We start from the raw sequence: 20,701 nt of genomic DNA on the forward strand, positions 1-20,701 counted from the left end.
TCTTTTGCCAACTACCCTGGCACTATAACTCTCCCCTTCCCCCGTCTTTCCTAGTTTAAAGCCCTCCTTACCAGGTTGGCCAACCTGTTGGCAAAAAGATCCGCGTGCCCCACTTCATGAGGTGGATCCCATCTCTCCCCAGTAGTTGTCGATCTTCAAACAGGGTCCCATGGTCGTAGAAACCAAAACCCTGTTGCCAACACCAGCGGCGCAGCCAGCCGATAACTTGGAAAGTCTGTTTCCTCCTCCTCTCATCCATCCCCCTCACTGGCAGGATTGAGGAGAAGATGATCTGGGCTCCCAGACCCTTGACCACCATCCCTAGAGCCCTGAAATCCTGCTTGATGGTCTCTAGTTTGCCCTTGGTGTCATTAGCACCCACATGGAAGAGCAGCAGTGGGTAATAGTCTGAAGTGTGGACAAGCCTTGGCAGTCTTTCCATGACATCTCTCACACAAGCCCCTGGCAGGCCACAACTGAAACCTAATTCACAGTTGCTGTTGTAAGCATTAACATACAGATCAAAGATACTTCAAATGTATGGCCTCTTACTGGAAAGGAAGAACTATGGGTAAACACAATTTTCAAAGGTTACTGCCACTGTACATTCCTGACCATCATTATGCAGGGAAAAGTAAGTTGAGATGAAGAATCAGTCAGAAAGTCTCAGTGGTGATGAACTTTGGAAGGAATATTTTGACAGTTCCAACTTTCTCCTACATTTTGTTTTGAAACAGGTATCTAATGCCGATATCTATTTTTCTCTGGCCTAAGATCTCCTTCAAACTCATCTGTCAATTACAGGTATTCTTCATATATGAGACTCCTCCATTTCCTTTTTCTCTGTTCATCTCCCTTTTGAGGTAATGTTATCATACTCCAGTTACTTGTAGTCTGGCAATGGAAGTTACTCAAAGGAAAAGGTTGGCCATAATCCTTACAATGTTTTCAAAGACTTGAAAGCATCACCTACAGTTCCTCAAGGACGGGCACATTTAGGTCCTTTACACACTGAAAAACTCAAAGCTTCAACAAGACCTGCAACTTTTTTCTTCATCAGTGCTTTTGAATCCAGTAATTAATAAAATAATTGTTTGTGCTTATCCTCATTGACAGCACTACAGTGGCATCTATTCTATGTCTTCAACACACAAAAGGAGCATGCATTTTCAGTCTGAGAAAACATATCTTCATCAGCGCCTATAAAAACACTGTTGTAGTCTCTGAATGAGTCTAAGATTTACATTCTTCACCTGCCAAGTACTCTGCAAATCAAATAATTTTCAGACTGTCAGGAAGGTAGACACAAAGGTGTTGTATTCCTTTAGGAATAATGAGACACTGCCTAGATGAAAGTTTTGCCCAAGGTACATGAGTCACTTTCAGAAACAAGATTAAAATGCAGTATTTCCATTCTAATTGGTCCTTTGGGCCATGACTAGTAGGCCAGGCTTCAGGCTTTTAGTGCCTTTTTTTAAATTCCAAACTAAATAAAATGCTGCCCATTTCTATCATTGTTTTCTGCACAATGATTTTCAGTTTTGTAAAAGTCATGAAACCAAATCAAAAGTTGCTTCAGGAGAAGGAAGACCTCTTGTTCAGATATGCGCATGAAGGTTTTGCAGTGTCATTTTAATGTACACTCTGCTGCTAGCCTGTGATGTATTTGAGGACAAAAAACAACAATTTTCTGAATATTTCTGACATGATCGGAAACTGTCCTAGTGATTTTTATCTTTTGTTTTTTATCTGAAAAGTAATGAAAGAAATTAACTATTGTCATGTATGAGAACAAACCTGCTGCTGGAGGCTAGAGCACAGGTGAGTCCTCAAACAGCTGTGATCTAAGACATGCAACAAACATCAGTGTTGGGTGATTTTAAACTACAGCAGTTCTTCACCTTTTCAAGAGACTTCTCTTTGGAGGAATACTGTAAGATATCTTGTCAAACATATAAAACACATTCCAAAGGACAGCTTCTGTCAGAGCTGTTGTGGTGCAAACCTTATTATATTGCCTAGTTGTCATCTCTCTACATCTATGCTAAGAATGTCTGGCTAAACTAAAACACACATTTTAGAAGGATGCTCAGTTTTCATTTAGACTGCACATACAAAGGTGTTTTTGGTACCCTGCTCAGTATCAGCTTCTCATGTAACAACCTGAAATTTCTGAGGGACTTGATTTGCAAAAAGGACTGGTCTGTTAACAGAGGAAAGACATTGTTAGAAGATGAACGCATGGATCTCATTTAGAAACTGAATCATTAACAAATCTATTGGCAATGCAGTAAAATCAGCCAGCTGAACTGGAGGAGGTAGGGACTAAATGCTTAATTAATTAAATTCACTCCTGGGGAGGTAAGGGCAACTTAGGACAAAAGTAGTTCATGGGGAGCATGAAGGATGCTTCTAGAACTGACAAAACAAGATCTTTCTCTGTAATTAAACTATATACTTAGGAAGGGCTTAGGAAGAGATAAGCAGGAGTCTATACTACAAATGTTACTAGGCTGAAAAGGGAAAAAGAGAAGGAGCTATTGGCAGAAAGATGTTCGGAAGTTATCAGTGCTTACTCTTCATTGGTGTTGTTACTAGAGTTGACATTAAAACTGGCCAAGGGCCAGTGACTGCAGCAGGTTAAATGAAACACATTAAAGAGTGTAAAAGACTGTTGGCATTTCATACACACATTTACCAACATGACAGACTGACTTACTAGCCTATCACATATGTACTGATAAGATTAGGAAGGTCAGCTTTGACTGCAATAAGCCCCTTCGCATAAATATTTTAAGGCACCAGTTTCTCTTTATCATGTGCTGGGCATACACATTTGTGACCACATTCGATGTTTGAAGCTTGTTCTCAGGCGTATTAGAGCATGGCAACATGTACCTTGCTATTTATAGCCTTGTACACATTTGCCTGCTATTTTAAGCTTTCTTCAATCCTTTCAAGTCTTCTTCATAGACACAGCGCCAAGGCTGCTGGACAAATAACAAGCATACCTACGACTGCTGTGGAATTAAGCCTCCACGACAGCACAGCTGGGAGCTACTGTCACATGGCAACAGTGTAAATCCGAGAAGGCAAGGATGGACACTTCCAACTTCACTTCTTCTAATAGCCTTATATAGAGGTTTGTTGCCCCAGGATCAATGCTGTCCTCTCTAATGACTTTTAATCTGCAGTTGCTACTGATTCAAAAGTCTGAAAAATCTCTTGCCTACTGACTTGAGTGATTAGAGGATAGCAGTCTGGTTAATTCAATGAAATGTGTTAGAAATGTGGATTTACTCTGCTCTTTGAGCTGAATTTCTAAGGAGCAGATCAAGTGAAGATAACAGGGCTGTGATGGCCTGCCACAAGTCAAGGTGACCTGTACTACCATGCATTGCCCTTTAAAGGTTCTTCCTTTAATCTAAATTACTAACGGAGATTTTGAAACAAATCTCAAATGACTGATGACTTGCTTACCTMTCAGTCCAGCTATCCAAAAAGCTATGGGAGCCTGTGCATCTTGGGACTTTGTTTACCACTTTTAGTTGGAGTTTTATTTAAATCACTAAGTTATATATTTATAAAGTAATAGTAATTCATAAAGTCTGGAATTGCAGGCCTCACTTGTTTTGTTAGAAAAAAATTGCTTAAGACTGAATTTGTCTTCTATACCACAGACTGAATATGTGCTGATGAATTCAGTCAGCAGCCAAAAGATTTTCTCATTTCTGCATCAGAAGCCTTCTGTAATGTTAACAACTGAAGTCTTGAGTAGGTGTAACTAAACAATGACACATTTTGCACAACTACTTGTTTGGAGTTTCCTAGCACTAGCTGCTAATGTGTATAACATGAATGTCCTGAGAAGTCACAACTTGCAGCATCCTAAATCCTTGAAACGGGAACCGCATTCATCCTCAGTGGAGAGGAGTTCAGCAGTAGCAACTGGGCGGATCGCACAGATCAATATAGTCTTTTATAAAAGGCTTCCCACACAGGCAGCATACAATACAATTCTATTTCTGAAAAACTATTCTGCCTGAAGCAGCATGATCAAAACCCTCTACTTCAAGATCTTTGCCAAGCTACTTTTAAGGGTGAACAAAAAATTCTGCTGAAAGCTGCAATACTTCAGTTATGTGAAGATTCCTGAACTGCATTAGATACTCTGTTCACCTCCCAGGCTAAACTCCATACCATATGCTAAAATAAAGCTCTCATCCTGATCACAGAGAAGATAGCATACCTCAGTCTTATTCCCTTAAAGTACAAACACATCTTCTTACCTGTTCAGTTTCCCAGGCTGCTCATCAATGCCCACACTGGAGTGGATTTTATTTTGCCTGCTGGACACCTCTATGAGCTCTGGCCCTCGGATACGCGCCAGGAAAGAATCAGGTCTTTGGTCTTCATGATGCAAATGTCTTGTGGCCCATGACCTCAGAGATACAACAAACTGTGAGAGCCTGCAAGGAACGGACACACAACATTGACTGAACCGGACAAGAAAATCAGATGGCTTAAACCATCTCCACATAGAGTAGCCCAGGAGGATTTTTCTCCACTTCTACACCTGCCACAGGAATGGAGCCTGATAGATTCGCTCTGTGAACTCAGTCACTTCCCAGAATTTCATACATCACCTTTCGCAGTGGATCAAGTAACTCACACATCAGTCCCTAGTCCAGTGTCTCAGTACTGCAGGAGCAACAGACTAGTATTGATTAAAGGTAGGTTGTCAAGTGGTTGGGATGGGGAAGTTGATGAAAATCTCTGACATCATGCGATAACGTGAGGATCCTGGACTGACAGAAGTAAGAGACATAAAATACTCAAAGGATCGCATGCTTAAGGGCTGGTATATACAGTGGAGACAAAAGCTGAATAGTTGGTGAGGAACTTTTAAATAAGAAACAATAAGAATTCAGCCACTTTCCCTTTGATTTTAAAGGATCTGAATGTAGATCTATTGCAAAATTAATTTCATGACATTGTTTTATAAACCTCATCTTTCCTAATCCTCATATTTAACTTTCCGCCTTGGGTGATTTTCACATGCTGCATCACGGACTGTGTATCCTTCTAGGCAGACAATACAATCTGCTCACCATAGTATCTAACATGCTGTGTGTATTTCAAACCATTAATAACAACAAGAGAACAAATCCTCAGTGAGAAGCATTAATTGACTGTTAATTAATTGACAAACTTGCCTCCTGCGTAAAAAGAACTGYTTCTTAATCCTAAATTTCTAGCAGAGCACTAAAATAAAATGTGCAAAAAATTATGACACTGGACTTAATTTACCCCTCTATTATTATGCTTCTTTTTCTGTTCCCACTAATTCACATTACGGATTTTTGCATTTTTTTTTGAAAAGTTCAAAAGTAAATGACATTTATGAAAAATTGGAAATAATGGAAACTGAAATCTACAGCACGGATTTTATTTACCCCCAACACAATATTCTGTATTATTTCCCATAAGCAGTCCAGTTTGGACAAAAGTAGTATTATTTCAGTTTCCCATAGCTGGCCTCAGAAATACCATAATGAAATACTGAGCAATGCATAACTTCTCAAAGAGCTTTTGGGCTTCTCAAGGAAATCTCTTTACCTTCCCTCAGAATTTGTTTATATTATATATATTCAGAATCCACAGAGAGGCCTGTGATGATATGACCAACTTAAATCTTATGATCACAGAATCACAGAATGGTTGAGGTTGGAAGGGACCTCAGGAGATCATCTAGTCCAACCCCCCTGCTCAGAGCAGAGTCACCTAGAGTGCGATAAAGTACATCTGTTTCCTGAGTGCAGTTCTCAAGGGTCTAACACTACAGCATCTCAAAGATCTAGCCCAGAATCTCTTACTCTGAGATAAAAAGAGCAAAAAAGGCAGGAATAATATCGCATATCAGAAATCAGAAGAAGATATATTTAGATCCTCATCCCTACACCAAGATAGTATCATATAAGTCATCTAATACTTTCAACAATTAAGAGAATTCAAGGTGTACCCAAGACACAAAAAACCCCCATAAAACTCCACACAAAAGTCAGGGATTAATTAGTAGATTCATTATCCTATTGAAAGAAAGCTGCAAACATAAAATTAACCTCCAGAATTTTTCTCTGCCTTTAGACCTCAGCTTTCACTTAAGGAACAGTAAGGAAAACTATTAATAAGGATGTTCTTAATTACATTAGAAAGTAAAACATTTTGATGAGACACAGACCCACTAGATGGAGTCAAACAAATTTTACAAACTAAGATTGAGATCTTCTCTATTTGAACAAAGAACTACTCCTTTCTGATTTCTGCCATGACATATTATTTCCACCTTTTCTGTCCTTTATATCTCAAATTAAGAACCCTGAGTGAAGTCTGATAAATGATGTTGTTTTAGGCCCTTGAGAATTTGCATTCAATAGGCATATTACGTTGCCACAACATCTAAACTGCTAAGCATTCGTGTTTTCATCACAGGCTTCCTTGTAAGTTCTGAGCATAAGTAATTCTAGCTGCACATACATGTAATTCAAACTGTTCTGAAAAGGAGTAAAGAATAATAATATAAACAAGGATTTAAAAGGAAGTTGTCAATCACAGTTTATACATATATATATATACACATATATGTGTGTGTGTGTATATATATGTGTGTGTGTATATATGTATATATGTATATATGTTTTATGCTTACACACAACATACACACACACATATACACGTACCTTCTACCTAAAACCAATTGCTTGCAGACTTAGTAATCTACACACAGCAGTGTTACTGACAACCCAACAGAGAAAGGCAAGTTTATTCTCCACTGTCCCAAAGGCTGAAAGGTAAACTGCACTCTAAGTGACTAGTTTTGTAATCAATTATTCTTTGCTCTTTGAAATATGATATGGTTAAACTGAGTATGTTCTGTAGCATATGTATCAATGGTATCAGAAGACAGAGAGAGCTCTGTAGTCTCAGCTGGAATTATTTAAACCAGATACAGAAACTCCGATTCAGAAAAGGACTTCAACACTTGCTCCACTTCAGGCACATGTTTAAGTCCATGTAAAGTAAATGACTCAAGCAAAAACAGCCTGGATTGACTTGAACTTTGTTGAGTAAGGCTCCCAATGCATCACAAACATAACCGGATTCTAAAAACAGATAGCAACCCTGGCACTCCCAACACAAGAGTCCCTGTCTCCTCCCTTGTCAGAGCCAACTACCAACAAAGGAACAATCATTATGTCGTATCTGATAGGAAACTAACATTGCATCAACTATCAGCCAGAACCAAACACTTACTCATTTATTTCACAGTCTGGCCTCACTTCAAGTATTTCCTCAGTATTCAATATATTTTCAGAGTTGATCATGTAAATAAATCCTTTCTCTTATTTAAACTAATTTGTGTGAGCTCACTCAGCATCTCTAGGATTCTAACAATTGTAAAACTACACAATCAAAGTCAAAATCAGCTTCTGTTTATTTTATAGACTGTCTTCAGGTGGACTCCTCCCATTTCCCTTGGAAAGTGACAATGCTTCTTCATTTACCTCCAAATTGTGACCAGTCTCTTTCAAGCACGTTACACTTAGTAATAGAAATGGCATCAATTAGCACATTACCTTGCCATTGCTCCTCTGCCTGTGAATGAGCTTGTCTGAGATTCAGGTAGGCCTCTTCCCTCCACAGAAATGAACCTCTGCAATTCGGAAGATGTATCCTCACACAGTGAATGGGTTCTACAAAAGCAATTTTTTTTTCAGAATTTTTAAGAATTACATGCAGCCTCCAGCAGATTTACCCCCATCCAATTCTTTCCACCACCGCATCAGAAAACAATGAGGCAAATTATCCTCTTTCTAGTAAATATGGCATACACGTGGTAAACATAAAGCTAATCCTATGCTCCCATTTTTCTGGAACCTCCCAACACTTACAGAAGTCAGGTAAGGTTCTGGCACCCATTCCAGCAAGCTCAGAAGCTGATTCTTTACTGGCAAATACATCTCTGGTGTGCAGATACATGATACAGGGAAGAACATTTGCTACTCTAACACTTCCTGTAATGCATCAGCAACTTTCATTCAACATGGAGTCCAACAACTCTGAGGGGCTTTAAAGCGACTGCCCACTGCTTTTTTCAGTACTGTTCTTCCAGATATTGTTTGGGTTTAACAGTCTGGAATTCCTACCAGTGCTCTTCCTTTTATGATTCAAAGCAAACACACATTTCTTTTCCCTTTTACTCCCGGCTGACTTGAAAGAGAACATGATGATTTTACAGTAGTTAGCCCTGAATAGCATCATCACCCTTCATACCAGCCTCTTGCAACCAGCTGCATGACTGCAGGCTTAAAGCTGCTTGCTTCATAAAGGGAAGCTTTCCTATTGCAAAGAAAAACAGGCTACAGATCTTCAAAGCTGTTTTGGTGGTGATGAGATAAGGCACTTCAAGCTACTGCCACAAGGAGGAAAACAATACAACAGCTCAGTTGCACACAATAGCACAGAGTGATTATAACATGTGCGGTGTCTGCCAACTCCCATGAATTCCCATAATTGTAAGACTGCCTATTAGCACTAAAATAATTAGGATTTAAGAAAAGCAGACTAAACTTTGGCCTCACTCTTCTTCTTCTAGTTTTGAAACTGACTTCATTGGAACAAGGACTTTATCAAAGCTCGCTCTGGATCTCTTTATTTGTCTCCTGGGGTTTTCTTTGTGTTTTTCTTTCTTTGGGATTCACTTTTGCAAGACTGCATCACATTCATTAAGGATCACTTTTTCCCCTTTGTAATGCAAAAAGGATTCTCACACTGCTCTGGTAATCGGCACTGTTGGAAAAAGACCAATTACAATGATATTTGCAATAACTTTATAAGAACGGGCAACAACATTTCAAATGCCTACCAGAGGATAATTAGCAATTGAGTTTTGTATGTACTCACAGCAGAGGAACTGACAAACAGAGAATTAAAACATTATTATTTCTCCACAAAGAACCATGCCACAAAATATAGGTCCAGAGATCCTCTGGAATTCTCAATTTCTTAATTGTTTTCTTCTTTTCTTCTAATAAGAGGACACCAGTAGACACTGCCTGGTACTGAAAAAGCTTCATAACTTGGTTTATGTTGTGCTGTGAATACTGTGGATGCCAAAGGCAATATTGCTTCTACAGAAGAATGAACAAACTCTTGGAAGAGAAATTCATTAAGGATTACCAGACATGTAGACACTACGCTCAGCTCAAAAACTCTCCTGAGCTGGACACTGGGACAGTATTGAAAGAAAATATGTTGCAGAAACTTGCATTTTGCCCTCTTATTTTTGCCATAGCATCTGCTTACAGTCCTGCTGGAGAAAGGATATTGAACTAGATACGTAGTCTTTTACATTGTACCACTTTGGCTGTTTTAAAGTCTGTATATTCCTTTTTATAGAAAAATATACATCTTGTCTGATCTTAGCACCGAATTCTAATATTGCTAGTGCTATTCCTACTCACCATTTTTTTTTAAGTCCTGAAAATACATTTCCTTAAAAGAAAATAGTGAGAGTTCTCAGAAAATAGTTTTAAGCTTCAGAATTCAGATGTGAAAAAAAATGTATTTGGAAGAAATAGATAGCCTTACAAGGAGGCTTAAGGGTTAAAAGTATATGTCCAAGCAGTTATATGACTCAGATAATGAGGAGTATCTCACTAACTTGCAGTAAACTTTCAGTGACTATACACTAAGTTGTTACATTTCCTCTAAATGAAGGTAATTAAATATCAGGGTCACAAAAGAAAGTAATCAGTAATACAGAAAATAAAGTAAAGACGAATTAAAATACTTGAGGTATCCTTCCAAGTAGAATTAAAAAAAAAAGAATGTCCTTAGCCTGCATTCTTTGTCAGTCTCTTAAAAAAAAAACCCTACACACAGGTCAGACCCATCAGATCAAGCCAGTGAGATTTTTGCTGAAGCCTCAGAGGGAGATTAATTTCAATTTTATTAGCTTCTAGGAGCACACTGAAATAAAAATAACACCATGAGATCTTCTAATTTGATATAACTGTGCTGGTTTATGAGTAGCAACAGAAGCCAGGCAGGAGGTGAGACTTGGTATCCAAAAGGCACTACTAACTAGCCTTCCTCATTTGTCTCTTTCTTTATGCATTTTTTTGGTCCCAGTCTCCTTTACTGCTAACACTACTGTGCTTGGGCATCTGCTGATAATGTAAAGCTAAGAGTGCAAATCCCAGATTTGTTTTGAGGAAATGCCTAGAAAAATTAGGCAGAATAGTACAGAGATAGCTGAGTGAGCTCTGAACAAGCCAGGTCAGATACTAAAAGCAATACTGTCCATCCTACTAGCTCCATTTACCAGCAAGTAAGTACATCAGCTGTCAAGGGCTCTGTGTGCACGTTAGTCACCTCCACACTCCTCAGCAGTCTGGAAAAGCTGCGCTCCATTGTCCCTACACAAGCTCATCGTATTTTGTACTTCTGTAACATCCTCTCAAGTCTTAGCAACTGCCTGTCTTCTTGCCAGCAGTAGCTACAGAGAACCCTGCATTCTCCGCAAGGCATGTCCAAGGCTTTGTGTTTGATTTTGGCTACCATTCAGGGTATGGCCTTCAGTGTCTAGCGACAGAAGTATGTTGAAGAAATCATTTTCTAGTCTATTGGAAACAAGCTGGCATGCTTAATGTGACCTGATCTGATCACCTTCAGGTCTGATCCAGAGTCCCATAAAACTGATGAAAAAATTTTCAATGATTTAAATGACTATTGGGTCAGATCCCTACCAATAAGTAACCAGACATATTCAGTGGAAAATTCATACCTTCTGCTACTCCAACAAAATCTGCTAAGCTGTAGGAGAGAAAGGTGAAACTCTTAGACTCAACTGCTGGAATCACAATTGGATGAGATTGTGGACTCAGTTAATGAAATTTTGAAAGTCTCTATTTTTGTTTTTGTCACTTGACTCTGTTTTCAAAAACAATTTTTTTTATTAGTCTATACAYGCATTAAGACTTTCCATAATTAGGTTTATGTTGTAAGTAAATATAACAATTTATAAGCAAATTCAGTATTACATTCTAAGGTTCTAGATACAACATGTATAGACAGGAAAAATCAAAATCATTTGGTGGAAACAGTACTAAAGAGATTGAATTTCACTTTTATAAATACAGCTTATGTATATCTGTAACAAGATCAGAAAACAATACACAAAGGACTCTGCTCGACAACTCTTACAGAAGCATCTGTCCAACATTACACAGCATAATCATAAACATTTTCCACTTTAATTCACACAAATGTGAATCAAAAAGAAAATCTAAAATGAACTTTTCTGTTATTATAATTCCATATTATAAAACTCAGATACTCATTCCTGACTTCTCTCAACCCTGTTCAGATGACACAAGATGCCTCATCTGTCAATTGGCTTTACATCAATGCAGAGGGATAGTTATCAGATGCAGCTTTTGATGTAACATCTTCAATGCATGTGTCCTAGTTTTTTTGGTCATTTGGTCTCCCTGAGCTAGTCTCATATCTGCAGCAAAACAGTAACACTGCCATTACTATCCAAGGGTATTACATGGTCTGAAATCAACATGAGAAGAGAATACGCAACATACCAGGAAACAGAGAGCAGGTTACAAAGCAGAAACACCAGCAGATGATGGGGCCTCCTAGGCCTACATTGAAAAATGTTGTATTTTCACAGGGGTAGTCAAGTCACTGCATCTTAGAGACAACTCACAGAGGCTGAGGTTTCTGATCCTTGCCTCAAGGGCTCTCATCACAGAATCACACAGAACCACAGAATGGTTGAGGTTGGAAGGGACCTCTGGAGATCATCTAGTCCAACCCCCCTGCTCAAGCAGGGTCACCTAGAGCACGTTGTACAGGATTGCGTCCAGGCGGGTTTTGAATATCTCCAGAGAAGGAGACTCCACAACCTCTCTGGGCAACCTGTTCCAGTGCTCTGTCACCCTCACACCCTCTGTCACCTCTCTTCAGCTCTCTGAAGGCTAACTTATTCCCATAAGTCCTTCTGAATGATGAGTACCAGCCAGATTTCTGAGAGTAGGATTTGGCTCCAGGTATGAGCTGGGTATATAAGTTTCCATTATAGTCAACTGAGGTCTTAGAGACTGATTCAGTTGTCTCAATATAGGAGTCTAGTACCATTTGGAATACCTCAAAGTACTTTACCTGATCTCTCCAGAGGACATAGGTCTCACCTCATATCCACCAGCCCCAGCTAGATGTGTCAGATACTCTAGGATAGCTCAAATAGCTTTAGATCCTTATGTTTAAGCAACTGAATACCTCCCATAATCAATACAGCCAAAGGAGCCTGAAGAGTTATTCAACCTCAGAGCAAACTGAACAGCTCCCTAGGCTCCACTGACAACTAGTATTGCCTAAACCTCCACTGATAATAGTGGGAACTTAGACACCTACTCACATACAGACACTGAAATTCAGACATCTACAATGCTGAATCCCATGTCCAATATCTGGAGAGGCAAACTGTGTCTATAAGCTAATTTGCTGCCTCTCCTATGTGAGATGCTTCGATAGAGAAGCTGGATTTTAAAAATCAATACCCCACTTCTATTTTTTGTTTTGTTGATTTTTGTTTTACAAAATGGGCTCGATTTATAGCGCGCTTTACTATAACACTAGGGGCACATGAATCATCTGCTCTAGCGTAATAGAGGATGAGAGCTTGAAAACCACCAGCAGCTTTCTGTTAACTGTTTCAGTGTATGCTTTGCCTTGATAATACCTCATTCTGCAACAGAAAAGCACTTAAGCACATCCTAAGCATTAAGCATAAATTTAACACCCACTGACTTTAACGGGAACTAAGTAATGTGCTTAATAGCTTTGTTGAACTATAGCCAAGAAGAGCTACAGGAAGATAAGGGGAAAGGAGTAATGTTACCAGTCTAGAAAACCTGTATTTTCCAAAGTCTATAGTTTTAAATTTTACTACAAGACAGAGAAGAGCTACAATTTTGGATAGGCATCTGTCTTTTGCTACAGATGTACTTTAAATCAAATCTGAAATTAAAGAATATATATCAGAATTTTGTCTGAGATGCAGGTTAAACACCGATGTCCCACAACACTCTTCAACATGAAGATCTGAAGATGAAAGTTTCTATTCTGCTTGATAATGACTGAAGCCTTAGTATAGATCTGGGAATGAAAACCATCTTTTGATGTTTGTGACAGATAATGCATGAAACAATTGCATTTTACTATCTTCATATCCCAGCTTTCCAGATCCCCTTCTAATCTCTCTGATCATTTTGGATTTGCTGAAATTCCCTATAACTTCATTCCCATTTTCATTTCAAGCAAAAAGACTTTGCTTTTGCAAAATGAAATGGAATGAAATGCTTTTGTTTTACAAAATAAATTATGAATTTGTCTTCTGATAAATACCAATCACATTCTTACAGCTTGAGCAGTCTAAACTACATTGTCTTCTAGTGAATACATATATAGTTTTGCATGTATAGATTTTTTTCAAAATGATATCACAAGGGTGTTATATATACTTACTGGCAATCACTTTAGCAATCCAGCAAACTAAATGTGAGATCTCTTTTACAGAGTGAGGCTGTATCTTTTTACTCCTCTATAAACTCTGTAATAATGTTAATCACAGCAAACAGCATGTTTTAAATAAATGTCTTTTCAGGATCATCATCATCCTGATAAGGTGCAATTCATATTTCAGTCTCTTTAGCTGGCATAATTAAGTCATTGCCTCTGAAGCTGCAGCTGATTGCAGTGATTTATTTCTACATTTACAACCACACTTTCATATCACCGCCAGTAATTCCATTCTGCAAGCTGCCAATCACCGATATTCTCTACAAAAAGGACATAAAAGAAAGAAGGAAAGAAAGAGGCTCATTTTGATCTGTTTTCTCTGCTTCTGAGGTATCACTGGAAATGGAGACAAAGGGACATGGCCCTTGCAAATCTGCCAAGGAGACCATGAGGTAGTATAACTAAGTCAAGCAGGCCATAGTGCACAGAATAAAAACAGCTCCATTTTCACTAATGTAGGTATGCCTACATGCCAGAAGATGCCATGTAAGCAATGGAGGAAGAGAAAAAGGGACATACTGCATGGGAACAGGGATCACACCTATACTACAAGCTAGGGGCTTGCAATCCAAAATTATCATAATACCAGCAGTTCTATCAGTCCAACAGGCTTTTGAGTACTGTAGTCTAGGAGCACAGTTGATCAGCAAGAGACAGTCTGACCAGGCCAACACAGCTGAGGTGGTTGATCAAAGCAAGCCAAAAGCAAGCCATTTTTGCAATCTATAAAGGTGCTGTGGAGCATCACATACTTTCTTGCAGGCACACTGGGTATGTCCAGACTGGAAGAATGACTGGTACTGTGTAACATGTAACTACAAGCTCACTGACACATTTTAAATAGCCACTTTAAAACTACCTAAACAGAGGAAGGTAAACGCAAAGAAACTGTTATAGTTCTACTGTGCAGTGAGAGGCTCTGAAAAGCCAGTACAAAAATGTCAATATTCTTTATATGTTATATACGCTCCCTATCACAGGAGCCAGGGAATTTGCAGGTGTTACTTTTAAAAACCTTCCTAAGGCTCTTCACTGCATGGAACTAGGAGGATCCCTTTTTCTCCAAATCCCATAGATTCTCTCACCACAGACCCTGCAATCTGAGTAGTTACTTGAGAAAGGAGGTTCTCCTTACTGACTTTGCGTAATTCCCACTGATGTAAGGATGGGGTTTATTCCTGAAGTAATACAGGTTCTAGCTCCACAATTGCAAGACACAACAACTTTCCTGTTGTTGTCTCTTCTATACTTTGGGTACTCACCATTAAAAGTCAGTTAAGTGCACTGGGTCAACAGTGACATGCTACTACACTCCCATAATGCAGAACTACAAGGGTACCATAAATTAAATTATGCAGCAATCTTTGTCCTCTTGACTGTGATGAAAGAAATAAATTACCTGATAAAGCCATTTTCAATCCTTTCAATGTCTTCATCAGTATTTCTGACAGACAGTCTGTGCATACCAGGGTAGGAGTGCTGGGTGTTGATTTTTGCCATTTTGCTTTACATATCAACATCTAAGTGATAGCTGAAACAAGAAAAAAAAAAGCATTTCATACAGACTGCAATAGAAATGTGCTCAGCACTTAAAAAAAAGAGGGATTTTTTAAAAGCAATGGAACAGCAAAAAGCAAATTCGACCATCTGAAGAATGGCCAGTGCAATACAAAAGCCATTCCTTGATTTATTTGCATTAGATAAGAAAAGCACTAGTAAAAGTGTAGCAAAGAAAATCCATCACAACCAAAGAAAAGGGTTACATGACACAATATATATATTTTTTTTACTCTCTGAGGTTTATGAATACCCACAGTCATACATATTATCCATAATGAAATTGCATTTAAAATCCTGTTAAAAGAAGATTAAGTTGAGAAAGCCAAGCAAAAAAGCTCGGTGATACAGGTACTAGAACAACCTACTCAACCTTAATTTGATCTTCCTGTTTTAATCTGTATCTATTCTATCATGAAGTTTTAAATTGCAAAATTGCATATTTACCAAACAAAAAATTAATCAAAACGTATCCCTCAGCTTAATATATGGCATGCATTAACTACTTAGTAATTATTTTTTTCCATTGCCTTTTCCTATATTGTTTTCATTGTAACATTTCAAGACAAGCTCTGTTAAAGTATTTAGCAGCCCAGCTCCAAAGAGTTAGGAAAGTTACTCACCTAAATTCTGTTCCAAATTTGGCCCTCAATACCTTACCAGAATTAATAAATCCAATTCATATCACACCTCCAAGCTAAGGATGCTATTACCCTGCTCAAAACCTGATGAGAAACTGAGTCACAGAATCAACACCAAAATTACCCAAAATATAACCACCTTTTGGTGCAAATAAGCAAAACCTACAACTCAGTATTCAATGCAATTAGCAATTTACAGCAGCTTATACTGCTCAATGAAGACCCTCTGGCAACTCTGAGATCCATCTTTGAGTGCTCAGCAGCTCTGCAAAATAGGTTTTAAGACTCAAGACRAGTGCTTCAAAAAGGAGGGACAGAAGGACCTTCAGCAAAAGTTCTGAAGTGACCTACCAAAGTCCATTCAGGAATCTTTGTATTTGAGACACCAAATTCTCTTTTGGGACCATTCAACTGCCTCAGCCCATCTACTGTCCCTTTTCCCCCTGTAATTCTCTGGCTCAGTGATCACACATATTCAACACAACTGCAAATGAGATACAGATCTTACAAAAACCAAAATTCTCCCCTGAATTATTCCCCCGAAAAGTTCACCATCCATGATTAGGTCTATGTTATGCATTCAGCTTCTTAGAACAGATACTTGATGCTTATCCTCCACTCAGTTCTCTGAGGACTAAAGGGAATCACATATAACGTCTAAAAGTATTCAACACATTTCAAAATATAAAATAGATTAACTTATTTTTTTGTTCAGAAATAATGGAATTAGTCTAGAAATATCCCTAGGACATTTTATTTTAAAATGATTCAGCCTCTGAGATAAAAAAATTTTAATAAGTTTATCAGCCAAATAAATAGGTTTCAGAAAAGGTGTAATACCAAAAATACCTCATCTCTAGGAAAAGTATTCATATATCATTTTGAGTTACAACTACTGCTTCTGTTATAGACTTTGTAACACCAAATTACAGGCTAGTTATATGACGCACAATAGCAATTCGGTGATTCAAACATTTATTTTGTCCTAACAGTGTTAAGGCAACTCCCGTTTCTTATATATTAATTTGAATATAATTCAAGATAAGAAGAAAAGGTATTTTTCCTCTGTCATTACTGATACTTTCAAAGTTCAGTTTAGCAAAATCCGCAAAAGTAGTCTACACCTTACACTCTGTTCCACTGCCCAGGTTCCAAGAATTGAGGTTATAATGGGAGACTACAAATAACAGTCAGAGCGTCACAACCACTTCATTTAAAAACAGGGCAGCACACTTGCCTGATGACAAACTGTTATGTACAAACAGGAAGTAAGGCTCAGTAGCAAATTGCCTCTGCCTAGTAATATCTGCTCTTTCTGACTCTCTAGTACCTCTTTTTCAGTACCTCTTTTTCCTGATCAGGAAAAAAAAAAAAAACTTTTAACAGTATGGCAGCACCAGCTGCTTGGATTTTGCTGCTCTGTATAGTTCTTGCTCTCCTCTAAAGCTCAGTCAAATCATTTTATTTTAAATCAAAATAGAATTCTGTATCACATTGCAGGAGGGAGGGATAAGTTGACACTCTTTCACTGAACATCATCTTGTGTTCCCCATGTACCCCCACTGGACTTCTGTTTTATCCTAGTTCAAGGTTTTAAAAGCTTGATGGAGGAAAAAACTGAACAACTCATAAGATAAGAAATGAATTGAGAAGCACAGACTTTTTTTCTAAGGATATATTTCCAGCACGAAGCTAGTACTGAGTTAAGATCTTGACTAGTTCTGTCACCTAACACAATCATTACTCACCTGTCATTAGGGCTGCTATTAACTTGATGTCTATCCACAGTGTTTCCTAAATAAGGATCACCTGGTTTATAATCTCCAATCAAGTAAGTAATTTGACTTAGTTAAATTATGAAATAATAAAAGCCTTCTGAAGTTTCAGGATGATATAGCTAATTTGCTACCAACAAAATGTAGTATCTCAATGAAAAGAGACATTGCTCTGCCCTGGAAGAGTAGTGAACACTGCCACTGTATTTTAAAAAGCTTTAGATGGGATGTATGTATTTCCAGATCAATAATTTCTGTATCAGTATTTGGAAGTTTGGTTAGAAATCATTAAGGACAGTATTTCTTTAAACCTGAAAATGACATGGCTTCTTCGGATGTTACTAATCTCCTGGAATTAGATATTGCTAATCTGGAATTAGACACTACTAATAGATACTGGAATTAGATATTTCTAATTTGCTGGAATGCTTTAAATACACTGGTAGAGTAGTAAATACAGGAAACAGTTGTATACTTTATTTAGACTTTCAAAAGCTGTGCTACTAAAGAAACAAAACAGTCGCAGGACATGAATCCAAACACTATCCTGGATGAAAAACTAGCCAAGAAGACAAAAAGCAAGAGCAGAATTAAAGGGTCAATTTTCATCATAGCAGAAGGTTAAGAATATTACTCCTCAGGATTCTATATAAAGACCAATGTCATTAATGATGTTGAAAAAGGAAGGAGTAGTGAAACAAGATTATCTCTGGATAGCACAAAGTACTATGGTCAGGAGAAACAAAAAAAGGAGTGCAGAGAACTTCAGAGAGACCCACATCAACCAGGTGAATTTGTCAACTTGATGACAAATGAAATCCAATATAGGCAAAAGCAAATCAATGCATACTGGTGAAAAATATGTAAACTACTACCTTATATGCTTCCAAATTAATTATATGCTCTCAGAAAGGGAACCTGAACATCATTATATACATACAGCTCAATGAAATCTGCCTGCTCCATGCAGGCTAGTGAACACAAAAGCTAACAAGATGAGAGGATGCATACATGGAAGAGTTAAAAATACGAAGAATATTAAAATTGCTCAGTGAAATAACAGTGCAGACTTGTGTGGAGTACTATCAGCCCTCCTCTTAAAAAAAAGATACCGCAGAACAAGAGCAGATGTAAAAAAGAGTAGCAAGAATGATCAAGGACATAGAAAGAGAAAGAACATTGGGGCTTGCTCACCCTAGAAAGGTGATAAACAAGAAGCTGTAAAATCAAAACATGCAGGCAAACTTGAAGCTCATTTTAGAGTCCTTAACATGATCTTGGCTGTAAAATCCAAGTTTAATACACAGTGTGGTCTGAACCCCACCACTGCACTAGACCTGAGGGAAGGAGGAGGGAATAATATCACAGAGATACAATTCCACTATTAAGAAATAAAATACATTTATATATGTTAGGAAGGACGTAAGGAGAGTGGATAGATGCCATTATTAAATTGTGCCATGTGTGCCCAGCTGTGGTACAGACAGAACACAGGGCGGGTAGAAATAAACAGCACAGTAATTTGGTTATGGTGGAGGCAGTGAAACCTCTGGAAGGAACACACTTGGGCCAACTCCTACTGCATACAGCTACCCCTATATACTGGGAAAGAAAAGGCAAATCCCTACAGTTTGCATGACAAATGAACTGAATAGGGACATTCAAACCCATGGGATGAATCTCACAGCAGAGTTCCATAAAAGCCCTTAGAAAGGTTAGTACTCCTCTGAGTAATGTATATGACCAATCAAATCTACAACTGGTAAAACAACATGATCTACACCAGGAAGATTTTAGGCCAACACTCTGTTATTTCAATTATTTACATTACACATGGAACACATAAAATGCTGCCAAAATACTGGCCATCCTATTAAGGAGACATATTCTTTCCTTCTAAGCTTCCACAGTTCCTGACGATAACTGTGTTTATGGAGGTTTCTGTGTTTCTATAGAGGAGATCAGCATAACAAAACTGGATCCCTAACCAGGCAACACGCTGAGTAGGGAGCATCTTACAATAAGCACGGAGCTATGAGGAGCCAGCCAGCAGGAAAATGCTGGAGAGGGGTGAGTCTCCTCAAGCACCTTTCTCAGGGGCACAGAGACCCTTCCAGCTAGTTGGAGTCCACAACCCTGAAACTTCTACTAACTGTAGGTGATTACAAGCCAGTTTTAAGAACTGAGGATAGCTCATATTTGTATTTTAAAACACAGCTGTTGCAGTAGATGTCTGCCTTTTATACAGTCTCTGTGGTCTTTGAAGTACATTCTCTGCTCTGAATATCTAAAGCTAGAAATTACACTGAGGGTAAAATTTAATTACCTAAAGGCTGGCAAGTCTGTTAAATCCACATTAGCCACTTAAAACTGGTATTTAGACCACAGGTGATTTAACTCTCTCTACATATACACACACACATAGATATACAGAGAGAGAGAGAGAGAGAGAGAGAGAGACATGCATATACATATACACATACAGTCCTCAGAGCCTGAATCTAGTTATCCAGTTTTAGGCAACTAATTTGGAGAACCAGCTCCTCAAAGTATTCTTGTAATTCTTAGTTTTCCAAAACTTAGTGATTTATCTTTAAGCAGAGTGAGTCAAACTATAGAAAACAGAGGCTGCTTCAGGTTGCCATATTTTTCAGAAGTGAAGAATTTCCAGTGTCAGACAGCAAAATAAAATCTATCTGCAACAATCTTAGTTCTTGAAAGACTGATGTCTTTACCAAAAAAGACCTAAGCAGAATTATAACATGCTTTATCAGTTAATATTTCTTCCCTGCTTCCAATTACTAATCTGAAAGAACAAATAGTAATTCCACACTCTTTTTATTGCTTTGGCTGAATAAATCATTAAGACAGAAAATAAAGCTAAATGAGAAATATACATTACCCTACTAAAAATACAATTAACTATCTATTAATGATAGCTCTACCTATTATGAATGCAAATAATTCACGTACTTTTTAATCTTCTTCCTTTAAAATTCAATAGCAATTAATGTGTCGTGTCAAATTCTTTTATATGCACTGTTTGGTATAGAAGACAAGTTTTATCAAGAC

General features: G+C 38.0%; 1 protein-coding gene across 1 annotated transcript in view; it reads right to left on the reverse strand.

Moving 5' to 3' along the window:
• CNGA3 (cyclic nucleotide gated channel alpha 3) overlaps positions 1-15,156 on the reverse strand; it is a 29,826-nt gene extending 14,670 nt beyond the window's left edge. Inside the window, exons 1-4 of the mRNA XM_026069443.1 lie at positions 15,056-15,156; positions 7,638-7,754; positions 4,290-4,469; positions 2,577-2,630 (exon numbers count right to left, since the gene is read on the reverse strand). Of these exons, the coding sequence (XP_025925228.1) occupies positions 2,577-2,630; positions 4,290-4,469; positions 7,638-7,754; positions 15,056-15,156 (452 nt within the window). The remainder of the gene's footprint in view (positions 1-2,576; positions 2,631-4,289; positions 4,470-7,637; positions 7,755-15,055) is intronic.
• Positions 15,157-20,701: the final 5,545 nt, after the last annotated feature.

The sequence above is a fragment of the Apteryx rowi genome, unplaced genomic scaffold, assembly GCF_003343035.1.
Source record: "Apteryx rowi isolate R43461 unplaced genomic scaffold, aptRow1 scaffold_297, whole genome shotgun sequence".
Classification (NCBI taxonomy): Eukaryota; Metazoa; Chordata; class Aves; order Apterygiformes; family Apterygidae; genus Apteryx; species Apteryx rowi.